This window comes from Malus sylvestris, chromosome 1 (genome assembly GCF_916048215.2).
Source record: "Malus sylvestris chromosome 1, drMalSylv7.2, whole genome shotgun sequence".
Classification (NCBI taxonomy): domain Eukaryota; kingdom Viridiplantae; phylum Streptophyta; class Magnoliopsida; order Rosales; family Rosaceae; genus Malus; species Malus sylvestris.
The window spans coordinates 21,860,774-21,879,581 of NC_062260.1; the positions used below are offsets into that span (position 1 = coordinate 21,860,774).

The 18,808-nt window shown below is 35.8% G+C and overlaps 2 protein-coding genes and 1 long non-coding RNA gene across 3 annotated transcripts; 2 read left to right on the forward strand and 1 right to left on the reverse strand.

Annotated features, from left to right (window-relative positions):
- Positions 1–4,797: 4,797 nt before the first annotated feature.
- On the forward strand, positions 4,798–6,355 carry LOC126614588 (uncharacterized). The gene is made up of 2 exons (XM_050282237.1): positions 4,798–4,803; positions 5,191–6,355. Exon 2 carries the CDS (start codon positions 5,198–5,200, stop codon positions 6,353–6,355), a length of 1,158 nt encoding a protein of 385 aa, XP_050138194.1. The 5' UTR covers positions 4,798–4,803; positions 5,191–5,197.
- A 4,894-nt stretch (positions 6,356–11,249) lies between these two features.
- LOC126633062 (uncharacterized) lies at positions 11,250–12,358 on the forward strand. The gene is made up of 3 exons (XR_007626944.1): positions 11,250–11,386; positions 11,902–11,925; positions 12,098–12,358. It is a non-coding gene; the product is annotated as an uncharacterized LOC126633062 (long non-coding RNA).
- Positions 12,359–15,633: 3,275 nt separating this feature from the next.
- On the reverse strand, positions 15,634–18,287 carry LOC126624031 (uncharacterized). The gene is made up of 3 exons (XM_050293030.1): positions 17,706–18,287; positions 16,994–17,210; positions 15,634–16,671 (listed from the first exon to the last, which is right to left on the reverse strand). Exons 1-3 carry the CDS (start codon positions 17,910–17,912, stop codon positions 16,181–16,183), a joined length of 915 nt encoding a protein of 304 aa, XP_050148987.1. The 5' UTR covers positions 17,913–18,287; the 3' UTR covers positions 15,634–16,180.
- Positions 18,288–18,808: the final 521 nt, after the last annotated feature.

Consider the following 18,808-nt stretch of genomic DNA (forward strand, 5'->3'; position numbering starts at 1 on the left):
GGCTCAAATTCCTTATGCAAATGTTGTTGGTAGTTTGATGTATGCTATGGTGTGTATTAGGCCTAATATTTCACAAGCTGTTAGTATTATCAGTAGATATATGCATAATCCAGGAAAAGGGCATTGGCAAGCTGTGAAATGGATTCTACGGTATATTCTGGGTACTGTGGATGTTGGTTTATTGTTCCAGCAGGATAAAGTTACTGGTCAATGTGTTGTTGGATATGTGGATTCTGATTACGCAGGTGATTGGGACAAGCGTAGGTCCACTACTGGTTTTGTATTCACTATTGCTGGAGGTCCAGTAAGTTGGAGGTCGATTCTGCAATCTACAGTTGCTTTGTCGACTACTGAGGCAGAATACATGGTTGTAACATAAGCTATAAAGGAAGCCATCTGGCTTCAAGGGTTGCTTGATGACTTAGGGGTTCAACAAGACCATGTGAATGTTCATTGCGACAGTCAGAGTGCTATTCATTTAGCAAAGAATCAAGTTCATCATGCACGTACGAAACACATTGACGTGAGGTTCCATTTTGTTCGTGAGATTATTGACGAGGGAGATATTCTTCTTCAGAAGATTGGGACCGCTGACAATCCTGCGGATATGTTAACAAAGCCAGTTTCATTACACAAGTTTAAGCACTGCTTAGACTTGATTGGCATTTGTAAAATTTGTTGATTGCTCCATGGGGGATTGGGAGACGACTATTAGGAGTTCTACTTAGAGGGTTTGAGCCAAGGTGGAGATTGTTGATTATTGACTCAAACAATGTAGTCAAAGATCAAAAATTTCGGCTACTTTGTGGTAATGGGAGACAAACAACAATTGTGCCTAATTCTTTTTGACCTGATGGTAGGCCTTTGGCCATTGATGTCCTTGAAGAGCCATTTTCTTTGGCTTTAAAAGGGGAGCAAGGTGCAGCTCGTAAGTAGGTAGAAGAAAAAGAGCAAGAAGCCTTTCGGCAGAGAAAAGATTTTTTCTCAAATTGTTTTGCCTTGTATTTTTGGTTTTCTCCCTTCCTATTGCAAAGTGTGTGAGCTTGGGTTATTTGGGTCTTTGGGAAATTGAGTGATAAACACTATTGTATGTTCTCATTGATTATAGTGGAATACTCCGTTGTCTCCAAACTGGATGTAGGCATTGCCGAACCAGTATAAATCTTGGTGTTCTTGTTGGTGTTGTTTTTATTTTGTTTCTGTTTTTATTTTCTTTTCACTTACAGTCGGATGCCGCTTCCGCACAACACCTTGGACTTGGGAGAGCAGCCATGTCTTCTTTTCCCTCGTCTTCCCTTCCCTCTCCTCTTCTTTCTTGTTTCTGTCATTTCTGGCATTCATTCTTCCCTAATCCTTCCTCCTTAATTAATCTCAAATCTTTCACATCCATCCATCGATCTCGCATTGCATTGCATCTAGAATTCTGTTACGGATTACAATTAAACAGAAAATAAAAGGAGGAAAAGAAAAAACCTTCACAATTTGGATCTGCCTCGATCAAGGAAAGGGGGGTGGTGGTGGATTTACCAAATTATGTAGCCTGACTATTATTGTTGTACAAAGGCTAGTTATGGTACTCTTCGTTGCTTCTTTGACTCGATCACTCTATCGTTTCAATTTCGAATATTGGTTCTATAATTTCTGCGAAATCTGCCGACTGCGTAAACTTTTTTTTTTTTTTTTGTGTTTCATTTTGTTTAGGTGTAACGTCGGTTTTGCTACCGTTGGACTAATCTAATGGTTTATATAAAAGAGGTCCTCACAAGTCCTTAAAAAGAGGACCTTAGGAGAGCAGCCCTGCACAAATTTATGCCCACAATATTTTCAAACTGCCAATCTGGATTTTTCCTTTTTCATATAGTTACCTTGAAGAGCATGCCGATCCACACCATTCGCCTTTTTTATTCATCATATAAATTCACAGATATTATGTGATATTCTGTTGACAAAGTTTAGTTTACTCTCTTATGGGAGTCACCAAATAACAAATAATGGTAGTTAAGAAGTTCATTTGAATTTTAAAATCATTATTTGTCTCCAATATCACTGGCGCTGCACGCGAAGTGGAATCAAAGTATGCTGGCAAGGAGGGGTGAGGCAAAGCCCTTTACATCCACTTTCTACAAAGTAAATATAGTCGGCTGCTACCCGGATGGATAGCAGAGGAAAGACGAATAGTGTGAACCTCAGGCTCTAAAAGGCTACTGTATGCCTCTATATGACCTTGTAGAGCCTTTCGGTTCTCATCGGTGTACCCTCCTCTAAAACCCAGCCAGAAAGTAGCCAGCTGCATTTATGAATGATGTGGTCATAGAGGGTCGATGTAAAGGGCTTTGCCCTGCGCCTCCTCGTCCTCGAACATACCTTTGGTTCAACTTTTTGTGCCATCGCCAATGACATTGGCGATAAACAGTTCTCATATCCAAAATGAACTTCTTGACCACCATTATTTGCCACTTGGTGACTTGAAGTTCTTCTTTTTCTCTTTTTTATGTTTTCTGGTTGAAGACTTCAAGTTCAGTAAGAACTTATGGTCTCTCAGAGGGATCATAATAGGTCTTCCATCACAAATTCAATAGTAGATCAAATATTTTGAATTTTCTTTATATATTTTTCTCAGGACCTATGGAGGAGTTCATGACCACGGAGCTGATTTGGTTTGAGGAATGACCGAAACCTGTCTCGCTTTTTGAGGCTGAAATTCCTCGGAATCATTCAGGAAATGATGGCCTCATCGGGGTTGTGGTGGACTTGCGTCGCAGGTTCTTAATTTTGTATGTCTACAAGTTTTCTTTATGGCAGATTCGAGAAGGGCCAATAACAAATATTGTAAATTTATATTTAGTCTTATTATCTGTTTGGGGCCAAAAACAAATATTGTACATTTATATTTAATCTTATTTTCTGTTTGAACGTTTAGTGTTTGTTGCTCAGAAAAGTGCAAAAGCTTGGTGTGTTGTTGTTGAGACGGGGTAAAAAAGGAAGGCCATTGACGGTGGAACCACTGAATTCAGATTTTTGCTCAGACAGGAAGCCGTTTAGTTATTTTATTTTATTTTTTAAAATGAGCTATTGAGCACGAAATTCAAGTTTTGTGATTCAATAATAGCTGCACGGAAGAGAGTTATTTGTGCTCTTATATTTGGGCAGGAACTCACAAAATTGTGCTTTATAAGCAATGGGCACGCCGATAAAGGTAATGGACCCCGAAGCGTACCCGCATGGTGCTCATTCACTCATGAACATTGTGGCCTTTTACAGCAAAGAGCACAAATAACATATGTGTCCTTTTGTAGCAAAGAGCACCAATAAGCAGTGAGTTTTATCTTCTTCGTTAGTTGAAGACTAATGCCTTCTTTTTGGATTTTTATCGGCTCAGTAAACTAAATAAAAAAATTAAAAAAAATAAAAAGATGCGCACATAGTCAAATATATACATTGATATTATAAGCCTCCTCTTTGTTGTGAGTTTGTTCAATTTATTATGTCATCATTTCTTTACTTATTGGATGATTGAGAGAAGGAATCACGTTCTTCATGCATGTGTGTGCTTTATTTTGCAAAGTGCCTATTGACCTACTTCTTCATGCATACACATTTGTTAATCATTACTGGATGGCCAATGAAGTGTATCTAAGAATTGTTCAAAAAGTATTCAAGAAACAGAGTAGATAAAACAAGGATCCGTTAAAAATTTAGGTGTTTTTTTTTCAAAGATATACATTATATTTAACATCACTCTTAATCAAGGCCGTTGGATGTTATAAGATTTAAAGGGTACACTGGAGTGTAAAAATGTTTGTCAAGATCTTTGTCCAGCTGCCAAACATGCATGTTTGTATATACTTGGAGATCCCATACGCCAAAAATGACAACAACAAAAAACATGTAGAGATTAGGTAACGGGACGAAATCATTCTATGGTTAGAAATGAAAAATCTCGATTTAACGGTCGTTTTAGCTCCGATTTTGATGTTTTTTACAAATACATTCTCAAGTCTAGAAGAATACAATGAGTTTGATCCTCAATTTAAAATATTTACACTAGTGGATACAATAAAAACTTAATTACGTTAAGTATAAAATAAATTCTAAGTGTTTTGGAATGTAAAATGAATATAAGAAAAACAGTAATGGAATATAATAAGTTAGTATGAACTCAACATAATAGCATATTGATTTTTTGGACCTAGCTCTAAATGTCCTTTTTTTTTAATTAACAGCTAAAAACATTAGAAAGAGAATCCTTTTCGAACCTATCAGTATTGGTTCTATTGAAACTCATTCATAAGAACTTGTTGGTTGGAATGCATGCAGTGGCGAAGCTACAGAGGGACTGGGAGGGGCGGCCGCCCCTCCCCTCCCCGGAAATTAAGCCCAGGAGCGTGGTTCCGCCCCTCTGGTGTCGTCGGAATTAATGGATGCACACCTGCACTGCAGATCGGTTTCTGGGCTTGAGTTTCTACTGCTGCTGTGCAACAGCTTATGTTATTCTTTTTTTTCAAAGGGTACCACTGTCTGTCCCGTGCCTTCCATTATTGATTAAAAAATAATCAATTGATTAAAAAATAAATAAAAGTTTTAAAAGGTACCACTGTCTCTCCCGTGCCTTCCATTATTCAAATCACTCATCACCTTTTGAAAGCCAATCCTTTAATTCAATTATTCAAATCACTCCATTATTCAAATCACTCCTCACCTATAAATCGGAACACCAATCCTTTTGTTAAAATCAATCAGAAGGCCCGTGTGCTCCCCCAAAATCCCAGCAACAGTTCTCAGCGCCCTCTCTCTCAATCTTAGGTAAATTTTTTAACTTTCTAATTTGTATTATCCCTAACCCTAATTGATTAATTAATACGAAATTTTAGTTAATTAATATAGAATCATAGAGTAATACACTAATTAATTATTGATTTTTGCGTATAAATATGAATCCTATGAATGATTATTGATGAATGAAAATTATGAAAATATTGTCTAGAGTAAAAATTGAATTCTTGATTATTGATTAATTGATTATTGATATTAATTTATGAATTGAATTTTTGTGTATTAAATAATTTATATGAATATTGGTATTGATTAATTGAATTGTTGGTTTAATTAGTTAATACTCATATTGACTATAATATAGTTTACTCTAAGATTAAGAGTCTAAAACTTTTTTCTTTTCTTTTCCATATACAGTTACATAATGGAACGATACTATAAGAAACAGTGCTTAAATCCTCCTTCAAATATTCCGGCTAGTCCTTCTTCGAATATTCCGAGTAGTCCTCCTTTGAATATTCCAAATATTCCTTCTTCTAGTATTCTGGGTAGTTCCCAACAAAATGAGGTCACTGAGTTGGATGAAATACTGGCTAATCTTCCTGCAGACCCTGGACATAGACGTCGAATGCTTGATTATCCACCTAATTATCGTGAAGCAATTCGTCGCCACTATCTCCAAAATAATCCTTGTCAGCCTAAAGACCACATCATGCCCAGAAAAGTTAGCAACAATCGATGTTTTGTCACTCGTTGGTTTGATAATTTTAAGTGGTTGGAGTATAGTATAGTAAAAGATGCCGCATTTTGCCGTTATTGTTATCTATTCAAGTGTGATTTTGATAAAGAGGGAAATGCCGGAAGTGATGTCTTCACTGAGATTGGGTTTACAAATTGGAGGAAAGGACTCGAAAACTTTCGAGATCATGAGGGAGGTGTTGGAAGTCTTCATAATAAAGCTTTACAACAAGCTAGAGATTTGATGACGCAAAAGCAACATATTGAAACATTTGTGATTAAGCAAACCGATGAAGCTCGCATTAATTATCACACTTTATTGCGTGGCGCACTTGATTGCACAAGATGGTTGTTGCAACAAGGTTTGCCTTTTCGTGGCCATGATGAATCGTTCAAATCAAGCAATAGGGGTAATTATTTGGAGCTTATGCAATTTCTTGCCGATCATAATGATAAAGTTAGGAAGGTTGTGTTTGAGAATGCTTCCAAGAATCTCAAGTATACTTCTTCTGATATTCAAAAAGATCTTGTCCGTGCTTGTGCCATTGAAACTATTGGTGCAATTACTAAAGATATGGAAGGTACATTTTTTTCTCTTTTGGTTGATGGATCACGTGATTCTTCAACTAAAGAGCAAATGGCGGTGGTATTGCTTGATGAGATGATGACTTTGGGGACTTTCTTGATGATGTACAAAAGTTTTGTCAAGAGCATGATATTGTCGTTCCTAACATGGAGGATTTGCGTTTTGTACCCGGAAAATCAAGGCGTAAAGCTCCAAGACTCACAAACTTCCATTACTATCGTGTGGACCTCTATTTTCAAGTCCTTGATACGCAATTAAAGGAATTGAATGATCGCTTCAATGAGGTAAACACCGAATTGCTTCTTTGTATGGCATGTTTGTGTCCGGTGAATAATTTTGCATCTTTTGACAAAGCAAAAATTGTTCGTCTAGCCCAACTTTATCCTCAAGATTTTGATTGTATGGACCTCATGAATCTTTCAATTCAACTTGACAATTACATTCACGATATGAAGATGCATAGTGAGTTTTCATTATTGAGAGGAATTGGTGATCTTGCAAAGGAGTTGGTAAAGACCGGAAGGTTTGCAAGCTATATGTTAGTGTATAAGCTTCTTACATTGACTTTGGTGTTACCAGTTGCAACTGCTTCGGTGGAGAGAGCTTTTTCTGCTATGAAGATTGTGAAAACACCATTGCGTAACAAAATGGGAGATCAATGGTTGAGTGATAGCATGCTTGTTTACATTGAGAGAGATGTTTTTGCTTTTATTGATAATGAGCCTATTATGCGGCGTTTTCATGATATGAAACCTCGTCGGCAACAATTGTAATTTGTTTGTATTGATAAATTATGGAAGACATTACTATATAAAGGATTTGGTTCTTGCTATTCTTTTGAACCTTGCACTCTTTTAACTTCGCCCCTCCCCTCTTCAATTCCTAGCTTCGCCACTGAATGCATGATTGTTCCTATCAATTACATGTTGAATCAATGCAATCTTGAGTGTCTTTGCCAATGCGTAAGTATTGCAAATCACTTGAAACTACTTTGTTCTTTTTTAAATACGAGGCATAATTTACCATATGCACTGCTATATTAGTCTGATTTAAGTAAAACAAGGTGTCTACAACAACCAGAATCGTATCCAAATTGTTTTATTATAGAATAAAATCTGCATACATATACTTTTTCCTTTTTCTTTTTAGGGTTTTTAGAAGAAAAGAAAAATGTATTAATCTTTGGCTTATTACCTTATTGGTAACTAATTATATGCGTAAGGTGTGTTGGTGTGAAAGGATAAAGGTGAAAAACTAGGTGGACTGCTAACTGTTAAGTCTGTTATGCATAGTCAACACTTCTTAAATATTAATTACATATTTACAATCAAAATCTAATATGGATTTTGTTTACACTTAGAACTTATTATCTTTTAATAAATTTGGATTCGCAATTATCTCCGCTTTTGGTCTGCTATTTAGATAAGAAAATCTAAGTTATATCTCCACTTTTGGTATGCTTTAAATATGAAAATCTAAATTATATCTCCACTTTTGGTATTCTTTAAATATGAAAATCCAAATTACATCTCCAGTTTTGGTATGATTTAGATATGAAAATCTAAATTATACATTTTCCACGAGTGCCCATTACTTCTTAAATTTTTAAGAATTTGCCCTTACGTTTTTCTAACTTTTATAATAAACCCGTATTAATCCTAGCCCCCAAAAAAAAAAAAACAAAAAGCCCTATACTGGTTAAAATGCCTTTTCATATATTTCTTCATAATTTCCTAGGTTGAACCTATACTCTTGAGCAACCGAGGTTTCTTAAGTACTTTATCAAACCAATATGAGATTTAATATATATCAACTAAAAACTATTCTGAAATTTTGACTTTTAAGGATCGATCTTACATTATAAATAATATATGATAGTAAGAGCGCTTGCTAGCTAATTAATATCGTGTTTCTACCGTCAACTTATCTTTTAAATTCTCCTCAAACCGTACAAGCTGTTAGCCGCCAAAATTCAGTGTTTCCATAATAAAAACAAAGCTAGAAGCTTCGAATTCTTACACGTGCATGTTCTTATATCGCGCCGACAATATGCATGCACAATTCGTTAAACGTACACTAATGTGCACTTACATTGACTTCTATATACTTACGTACGTAATACACGTATGCCAATATAAGAAATTTGAATCTACTTTTGCTTATCCCCTGCCACTAAGTTAAAGCTAAAATACACTAATACTTAATTAAGTAACAACTAAGAACATGCAAACGCCATAGTGATAAAAAAATGATAGTAAATGTTAATTTGTTTTGAAAATTTTTCCGACATATTATAGTTTGCACATGTGTTTGTGGTAAATAAACATAAGCATAACCATTAAGTAGGTTAATATTTTTTTCTAACCACAACTAGTAGGATATTTAGCAAATAAATCGTGTTACAATACATTACCAGGGGCAGAAGTGAAAATAAATTTTTTATAAGGTATATGGCGAAGTTCCCCGCACACAGTTTTACTTAGAGTGTGTATATATATGGGTTTGAGCTGAGGTACAAAAGCACCATAAGCTCTTGATAAGTTCAAGGTTTCACCCAGGAAAAAGAGTGAAAAAAAAAAGCTTTAAGTCACGGGCCAGAAATGGCATACAACGTTGCTCAAGCTCAAGTTGAATATCAATTTGAAAACAACTGCTTGTCGCCAATGTCATTGGCGACAGCACAAATTGTAGAAGCTAAGGTACCTCTGAGGGCGAGGAGGCGTGGGGCAAAGCCCTTTACGTCGACCCTCTATGACAACACCCATGCTAAATACAGCTGGCTACTTCCCGGCTGGATTATAGAAGAAAGGGTCATGATGCTAACCGGTCGGCTTTACAGGGTAAGCCTCCACATTATCCCCTCATGCGATCTGGTATCTATGTCATGACATTTTTTTTCTTAATGTTGATGTTTTGACTGTTTTCGAAATTTCAAAGGATATGATGGAAATCTTTTGAAATTGAAAATTTTGAAGGGAGGTTTTGAAATAGAGGTTTGTGAAAGGAACTTGCTTTTGCTTCTGGGTAAAATGATTACTAGTAATTACGATGAATTTGTTTTTATGATTTTTCTTATGAGCTAGGAAGAAGTTTATGTATGACGAATATTATGAATTGCTAATAACAATTCATTTTCTTTTTTCTTCAAAAATTGTATGAAAGGAGGATCAAATCATTTCTTACAATCATACCTTAGAGTTGGTCACGTAATCATGAAGAATTCTTTCTCATAGTCACATTTTTACATGTTGGTCACGTAATCAATTAAAAAGCGTTATATATATATAGTGTGGTAAAATTTCTTGGATAGCTATATATTTATATCATTTCCTTTGGATTGAGCTCACATTCCCCTTCGATGTGTAAATTTAATCACAACATTTTCTTTAAAAAAAAAAAAACAAAGCTTTAATTTTCTCTCATTTTGTAGTTTGTGTGGCATTTTTTTTTTTTCCAAAGAGGCTTTATTATTGATTTTTTATGGCAGGTCTATTATGATCGGTCCGGAAAACCCTGGACTAAGAAGCACGAAGTCATTGAGAGCTGGAGCCGAATGGGCATCATCTTGATTGAGGATTAATGAATCCTCAATCAAGATTAGTTTTTTTATATTTTTTTTTTTACAAAGTAGATTGGTTAGTTGATTGTTTGTAATGACCTTCTTAATAATTAGGTCAAGATTAGTTTTTGTTAGTGTATTAACTGGACCTTTGTCCCCTAGCATAATCAAATTCGCTTTTCCTCCTTTCTGTATATATTTTCAGGTGATGGTTTTCATCACTTTCCTTCATTTCTTTGTTCTCTACACTCTACACATCCGCATCAATTTTTTTTTTTATTTCTTGAATATGCAAATGTGTGCGCATAAAAGAAACAGAAACTCCTTGAAAGAGAGCCTCTGAACACGAAGATCATTCCACCTGCTGTTTTATATTAGGTGGTAACTTAGACCACCAAACAAATCCTTGGGGATTGAAAATCTGTTTCGGGATGCTTGGATGCGTCATGAAACCCTAGGGATTCGAAAGTCTTTTTGAGACGCTTGTGCATGATGAATCTGTACGGATTTAAAAATAAATAAATAAAATAAGCACTGCTCTCAACTCTCTATTTCGCGTTCGAGTCTTCTTTCTCTTGTGAGTTTTACCTCTTGTACTGCCGCAGCATTGAGATTTTATGATTACTGTCGTTGTCCTCGGTTTGAATTCTTTGTGAAAAACCAGCGAGTTCAGACAAAATTGCGGCTTCAGTTTTGGCTACTTAGTATTATGGTTTAATGGTATTCATCTTCATCACTTATAAGTGAGAGGTCTTAAGTTCGATTCTCGTCAAAGGCGAATTTGAACCACATTATTATGTCTAACCCAGTGTGAGGCTTAGCCTACTCTCACACCTTTCGATGTAGATGCTATCGTTTGTTCAAAGCAAAAAAAAAAAAAAAAGAAAGAGAGAGAAAGCTACTTGGATTCAGGGCCGACCCTGACCTAGTGCCGGTTGGGCGACCGTCCAGAGCCCAATTTAACCAGGGCCCAAAAAATTTGATGGTGATTCATAGTTTTTCTTTTCTTGGGAAAGCAACGTAGCTTTGTGGAATAGGGTAGAGGTTTTTTTTTTTGTTTTGAACGAATAGAGTAAAAAGCATGGGGAGTAGGAGGAACCTAATTATGTATTAATTTACCATTTTTAGTTTTAGCCTAAAAATAATGAAATCATATATAAGGTAATAAAAGTATTATTTGACAAAAAAAAGTATTATTTATAAATTAAGAAACACATTAACTATTAGTTTTGGCAGGATTTGGGTGGGCTATTATACCTACAATAAGCAACAACAGGCTCATCTATAAACTATTATAACTGCAATTTGAGCGTGGGGAGACTTGCCTTGAGTGAGTTCAACTAACAACAAAGTATAAGTTGGTGTGTGATTTGTGTGCTAGGAAGAAACCATGCTAACCATGATACGAAATATCGCTAGGCGTGGTTTACTAAAACATCATATTTTATTTACTTTGCAAGTTAGATAGACAGTAATAGTAACAACAATAGTAACACTACTACCAAGAGTTGGGATTGATTGTCATTGCCTGCAAGTCACCACTTATGCTAACAAATGTAAACTCTTGTGGCAAGAGTTTGAGCAGATGTTGATAAATGTTTTAACACTTGCTGGCACAAGGAAGTGATTCTTCTGTCTCTGTTTCTCCTTTCCAGTATTTGGATTCGGTGAGGTCTCTAAGCTTCTGGACCTATCAATTACTCTGAACCAGCCTTTTTCTTACTAACCAGGTCCATTCTATTTTTGTTTTCTTAGCAATAGAATGGCCTTTCTCTTGCATAGATTGATGTTAATAATTGTATATTAGTTTGTTTGTAGGTTGTCATTTGAAACTGTTTTCTTGCTCTTTGAACTGTTTTTGAGTATTAAAAGAATGAAAAATTAAAAATAATCTGCAGATTGTGCACATATGAGTGGCAAAACAACTTGCTTACTGTTTCTAGATCTTCAAAGATAAACCTGATGTATAGGGTTAAGTTTCCTTTTCGAAGAAATGAAAATTTGACTACAGCAAAGATACATAGTTGTATGCGGCGGGTGGTTGTTAATTACTAATGTTGTCTCACTTCCACCATTTGACAATATATCATACAATGCATAATGCAAACATAGATTTTTGCTTTCTGTCATTTATGTTTATTCCACTGTTAATATATCATACAGTGCAGAATGCAAACATTGATTTTTGCTTTTTGTCATTTATGTTAATTCCACTGTTAATAATTTGTCTACCTTGATTGTGCAGGTTTTCATTTTGTACATTGTAACGGTAACATTACCCTTTGAGATCCTTGCTCTAGCAATCCTTAAAGGTGTGGATTGTTTTTTTTGTTACATTCTTTTTATTTGCAAAGTTATGTTTCATAATCATATCTTGCCTTTTGTTTTTTTAATCGTCTCCATGCTGCTGGTCCTTAGTTATCTTGTTTTCTTGCACGCAGCTGAGGGCCCAGGGCGAGGAGATGAAGACCTGTGTCGGGAGGGTGCAAGAACTTGTACAAGCCATACAAATGTTCGGCCTCCAAATCTTGCTACCAACACCTCATCTTGCTCCACCTTTGACCTCAGAGCCACCTTGCCCTGTCAATACCCAGTAGCCTGATATATTAAACCTAGTTCACTTATAGTTTTTTCTTTTTTGTTCGGACATCTTGTATGTACATTTTCATATATTTTATAATTAAATACTTTTACTTGGTTAATTAATTATTCTTTAGAATTTAATTACAATATTTATAAAAAAAAAAATTTTAAATTATTTTTCGCTAATTGAAAAAAAAAGGGTTTGCGCGACACACGCCTTAGGATGTGCGTCGCGCAAAGTATCTTTGCACGACGTAGGATGCGCGTCGCGCAAAAGTACTTTGTACGACGTAGGCAGTGCGTCGTGCAAAAAACTTTGCACGATGTACGACGCGCGTCACGTAAAAGTACTTTGCACGACGTAGCACGTGCGTCGCTGCGCGACGCATGTTATTTATTCGTCGCGCAAACCCTACTGTCGAATGTACGTACGTCACACAAAGTGTTTTTTTTTACTAGTGTTTCCAGCATCGACTCCCCCTACTCTCATGCTCCTTTTTAATTACAGCGTTCTTATGAAAGTTTGCATTGCAATGAATAGTATAAGAGTAATGCTAAGGAAACTAAATTTGTAGACTAAATTTGCAAATTAAATAATGTGTCACTAATAACAAATAAGCACGTTAATCAACACTTAAGTAATAATTCAATCATCAACAACCACATCATTTAGTTTACAAAATTTGATTTAAAAATTTAGTCTTCCTAGCATTCTCATGCCTAGGGTTCCTATCTATTAAGAAAATATCATTGTGATATTAATATTATCATTATTGTAAAATAGTTACTATCCTAAATTAGTGTAGATCAAATCCCATCAAATGTAGATTATGGCTTCTAAGATATGCATGATTGAATATTGTACTTAGTATGTATATTTTGTTTTGTTGATGTTTGTGAATATCAAAAAATTTGGTCAACCAATTCTATAATATGCTTTGACAAAAAATATATATATATAATTCAAACTCTAACGAAGACAGAGTATATGGAGTACAACTATAGTGGGAGTGGAGGTCCAAATGAGATAGGCGTGATGATTGGAGATCAGGAAGTACCACAAAATAAGCGCTTTCATTATCTTGGATCTATAACACCCAGTTAAATTGTGCAGACAAAATCTCACAAGTCACAATCCCTATATACCTGCTTATTTCCAATTTGTGGAAAAGACAAACAACTGTAAATGAAAGTGTAATTTAGGCGGTTTGCTAGATGGAACGAGAATGTGGAAATGTTTTGAATAAATATGTTTGTGTTCCATAACTCATGAATATGTTTGTTCCATGTATTCGGCTGAGAAATGTTTCAAACGAGAAAGTGGAAATGTTTCCAATGAAAATATTTCGTATGAGAATGTTTCCACCGAAAATATTTTGCACTAGACTTTCGACCAAAAGATGTCAAAGAAAATATGGTTCCTTATGGATAATGCTTGGATCCCCCAATGGGGGACTTACTTATCCATCCACTTATGATTAATAAACTTTTATCTTCTGAATATCATAATTCGAACCTCTTTACCATCATCTAAAAATCATACCTGCAAAAAATCATTCAATTTGGAGCATGTTAAACCAATCAATAATTTTGGTAACAAGTGCATGTCTCATGATGAACCATCCATTTATTTTATGCATTAGAGTGGCTAAAATATCTCCACATTGAAAGATTGTTTGTAGATATAATCGTAGATGATAACAAAAAGAATGAACAGCTTCTATTATAATGTTTGGATGGTAAAAGTTTGTTAGTCGTAAGTGGGGGGTCAAGTCCCCCATGGGAGACACAAGCATTATCCTTTCCTTAATCATTTTGATTGGGTCTGGGTGAAAGGATATTTTGGTCTTTCAAACGCATTTAGTCCCCAAGTATTGTTTGGAAAAGAAGTCTTGGCTAAAAGGAAAAAATATATATTTAGGAATAGTAATGTCACATATCAAAATGTATGTGACATTTGTTTGAGTTCATTTGTAATGATTCATTTTGATATCCAGCAATTAATATAAAGATAAGGATGGACAGTTGCTAAACGGATTTGAAAAACAAAAACTGGATGATGCGTATCAAATTTTAAATCGCACACAGTTTACACCCACCGTATTTTCAAATCAATGTTCTGTATCCTTCCACTTCATCTAAAAAAAGAACCCAAGACTGGTGTGTTTTGTACATGTTTACGAACAAGACGTATATTGATTTATAATTTCTTTAGGTTTTGATTTACAACAAGGAACATAATGCAAGATTTTGAGACATCTGATGACCAAGGCGAAGGCGAATATGATGATAGCTCTGGAGAATTTGACATGTGTGCAATTCTCAAAGATCGGATCGATGATTTACCAGAGATACATATGGCTACTTCCTGACTGGATCATAGAGGAAAGAGTCATGATGCATACCGGTCGGCTCTACAGGGTAAGCCTCCATATTATCACCTTATGTGATCTGGCATCTTTGTCATGATATTTTATTGTTTTTTTTCTTCTAACATTCATGTTTTGATTGTTTTCGAGATTTTAAAGGATTATGATGGAAATCTTTTTATATTAAAAATTTTGAAGGGAGTTTTTTGAAATTGAGGTTTGTTAAGGGAACTTGCAATTAAGATGATTTTCCTTTATGATTTTTCTTATGAACCAGGGAGGAGTTTATATATGATGAAATTTGTGGATTGACAATAATAATTTTTTTTTTCTTTCCTCAAAATTATGTATCAAAGGAGAACATACAATCATTTCTTATACCTGAGAGTTAGTCACGTAATCATGAAGAATCCTCTCTCTCAGTCATATTTTACATATTGATTACGTAATCAATTAAAAAGCGTTGTATACACACAACGTGAGAGAGTTTCTTGTGTGTGTGTGTACACATGTAGTTTGTGCAGTATTCTACTTCCGAAGAAGCTTTATTACGTGTACTTTAATTAATCTACTATTGATTTTTTTTATGGCAGGTGTATTACGATCCCCCGTAAAACCCTAGACTAGAAAGCACGAAGTGATTGAAAACTGGAGCTGAATGGGTATCATCTTGATTGGGGATTGATCAAGATTAGTTAGGATCATGTATGGCAATGTTATTGTGTATTATAAACTTTTATAGATTAATATTAAGGAAAACTAATGTCTTGAAAACTTTGAGTTTTAATCAAAATGACAAAAATTTGTTATAAGTGAATAGTATTAAAAGCGACTTTTTAAAGTAAAAATATTATTTTCGTTAAAAATGAACAGTATCAAAAAAATTTCTTTAAAACTCCCTTAATATTATCATCATTTGGTTTATTTGAAAATTTTTCAGGATACCGGAAACATAAAAATAAAAACATGGCCCCGGTACATGTCATGATACACAAGACATAAAGAAAAAACAAAATCTGCCTGTGTTAAAAAAAAACAATACATCAACATTATTATTAGGGTTAAAAAAAAAATTAAAGTTGTTCCGCTGGGGAAGTTATGAACTCAACATTGGCAGAAATGGAAAACAGAAAAAAGATACAGTGACAAAATTTCCTTGGCCCAGAAAAATTAGGGGAAAGGGATACATTCAAGAGGATAACAAAGAACAAAAAACAGATACAATCGGAAAATTGATGCATCGTAGTCGAGCAAGAACTTGTACCACCTTGATCGGCCGTTGATGCTGCTGGACTGAACCTGCAGCAATTCCGAAAACCCGGTGGTGCTGCTTGACGCGAGTGCAGAGTAAGTAAAAGAATCATGAAAGACTCCCCAGCAAGAACGAACAGTGGAAATTTATCAACTATAGTATGACTTATTGCTATTCATGTTGGCTATATGAACCTGCCTTCGTTCTGAATCGGAGATTCATGCTTATTTAAGGTCTGGGAAAAAAAATCTGAAAAGCCGCAATACAATTGTCTCACCAAGAGCCCTCTCTCGCCTCAAGGCCCGAAAATGTGTACATTCTCAGTGAGTCCTGAACAAAGAGTGCCTCCGCCTATCGGGCTTGTGCTTCCTAATATGATCGTTGTTTATCTGCTTCAACAGCCTATCTGCTTCAATTTCAGACTGAAGCAGAGACTGCAGCATCTTCAAATGCGCACTGCATTGCTTGTGGTCAAAATTGTAGGAACCGTTGACATTCTGTTCGTCTATATTAAACTGTCTCTGGTACGGAGATTCCCATTTCGCTTGCAGATAAGCGAGTGATCTCCACGGAGGTAGAGGCATCGAGTTCTGCTCGAGGGAAGATCTAGCAGCTTCGGCCATAACTTGAAGATACTGTTTCAGCCTAGTCAAGGAGCCCACATAAACAACTGGTAGTGAGTTCAATATTCTATCATACGATTGAACCGCTCTAGCTATTTCAAAGTGGCTTCTGAAATCAAGGTCAATGATAAGACGCTCAGAGCTCCCCAAATTGTTGTAGTTCACCACATCAATATATTCATGATCCCCTGCGAAAAGACAATACAGGAAAAAAAACTCTCAAAATGATAGAACTTGAGAATTACCACACCTCAAATGGAATCAGAAACCTATAGGACCAGGTTAATTGAGCAGACAAAGTCAGAAGCCTATGAAACATTTTGTACTGATTTCTGAACATAGTTTGTAGGATCACAGTACCGTATATTGGTCGGGGTTTGGTTTACATCTCAGACAGGGAGCAGATATAAACAGAAGGGTTTCATGCACCCAACGAAAGAACAACAGCAGGAAAGAACAACCCAAATTCTATAAAATTAAGCTTCTGCAGAATTGAGACGAAAAGCATACCTCCAGGGACCTTGCCAGTGCCCTGCCACCGAGCCGCGCACACGGCAGCATCATAACCAGACAGCCTCAGAAGCTTAACCAGATCAAACTTGATGCAGCTGGAATTGCATTGACCTGACTTCACAAAATTAAGATCGTTCTCGCTGATGGACAGTATCAGAGAATGAACCACCGACGTCAAATCGTTTTCGTACTGAGCCACTGAACGCTTGAAAAACTGCAATCCCAATCCCATACCACCATTCAAAATTGTGCAAAAATCATGGGCAAAATTGGGTGTAAAAATAATCGGTTTCGAATTACAAAAGCTGAATTCAACTTCGAACTTTTTTAAAAGATTGGAAATTTAGCAGAAATACAAGAATTTGACTCAAATTCGAATTTGATAGAAAGAAAAATTAATAAATACTCTGAAGTTTATAAGTTACAAAACAAATTATGGGTAAAATATGAAGCTGAACAACTCAGCCATATGAAATTGCAGAACCAAAATAAAACCCAAAACTGGACATCAAAAGTGGGTGTAAAAATCATTGCTTTCGAATTCGAAAAGCCGAATTCAACTTTCCAACTCTTAAAATTAGGGAATTCAGGGAAAGTTCAAAAATTTGACTCAAATTAGAAGTTAGTCAAAAACTTAATTAACAAACAAGCAATTAATTTTGAGTTTCCAAATTTACAAAACAAAACGAGCAAGCAATATAATTCGTACCGGAATTTTATCGGCGAGGTGACCGAGATCGGAGAGAGCAGAATCGCTGTCGCTGCTACACCAAGACTCCGCTCCAACGCTACCGTTTTCCCAAAAATCAGTGACCATGAGAGCGAGGTCGTGCTCGCTCTCGTGGCTTAAACCCCCTCCGATCTGACCCCTCACCCAAACGTCGCCGCCCGCCATGCACACCACCCGGCAGTCCATTCCCACCCCCCAAAACGCCGTCGTTTCTTCTCTAACGATCACCACGACCCTTCCTCTTCCTAGCGCTTAGCAATCATCTCTTAAATCCAACGTTAGAGCTCGCCGCACCCGATCATATTCCTCCTCCCAAAAGCCCTAGCTACCTACCTCAACCGCCAGCTGCAAATTTAACCACAAAGCCTCGTAATCTCTCAAAAATCCGAAATAAAATCTCATAAATTAATAAAATTAAAATTAAAATGTTCCGAACTGTTGGGTTTTTTCTGAAATTTGATTTTGGTATTCAGAAATGTGATTTTTTTTGGTGAAATTTGGATTTGATTTTTTTCAGAGGGAGAGAAAAAGTGGCCGGAACGAAAGCAAAGGGATAGGAATTGGAACCAAACATATATAGAGGGGGAGGAGAGTGGTGGGAAATGACGGAAGTACCCTGGGGTGCTAGCTTTGGGACCAAGAAATCCTGGGGCGCTCCCACCGAAATAATCGAGGGAAAATGGATAAGGTGGAAATTGTATTTGGATGGTAATGAGGTTTGTGTTCTTAAACTTGTTTATGGTGATTTGTTGTCTGCTGGATTTTGTTTCTTAATTAACGTAAATACCTGTCATTAGTAACAATTTGGTTCCTAATTGGCTTCTTCGTCGGTTGTTGCTGAAAGTTTCAAATTTGTGAAAAATAAGGACTTTTTATTTTCCAAGTTGGTATTTGTTTGGTACATCTTGGAAATATTCTAACCTTGTTCCCAAGTCACAATGCTGATTCGACTCTTAGAGAACAATAATTATATAACTTATTTGAAAATGTTTTTAAAAAGACTGAAATCACATTTAATGAAAATATTTAGAATCAATTGTTAATAAAAGCGCATTGAATCTTAAAATAGAGCTTGTGAGTCA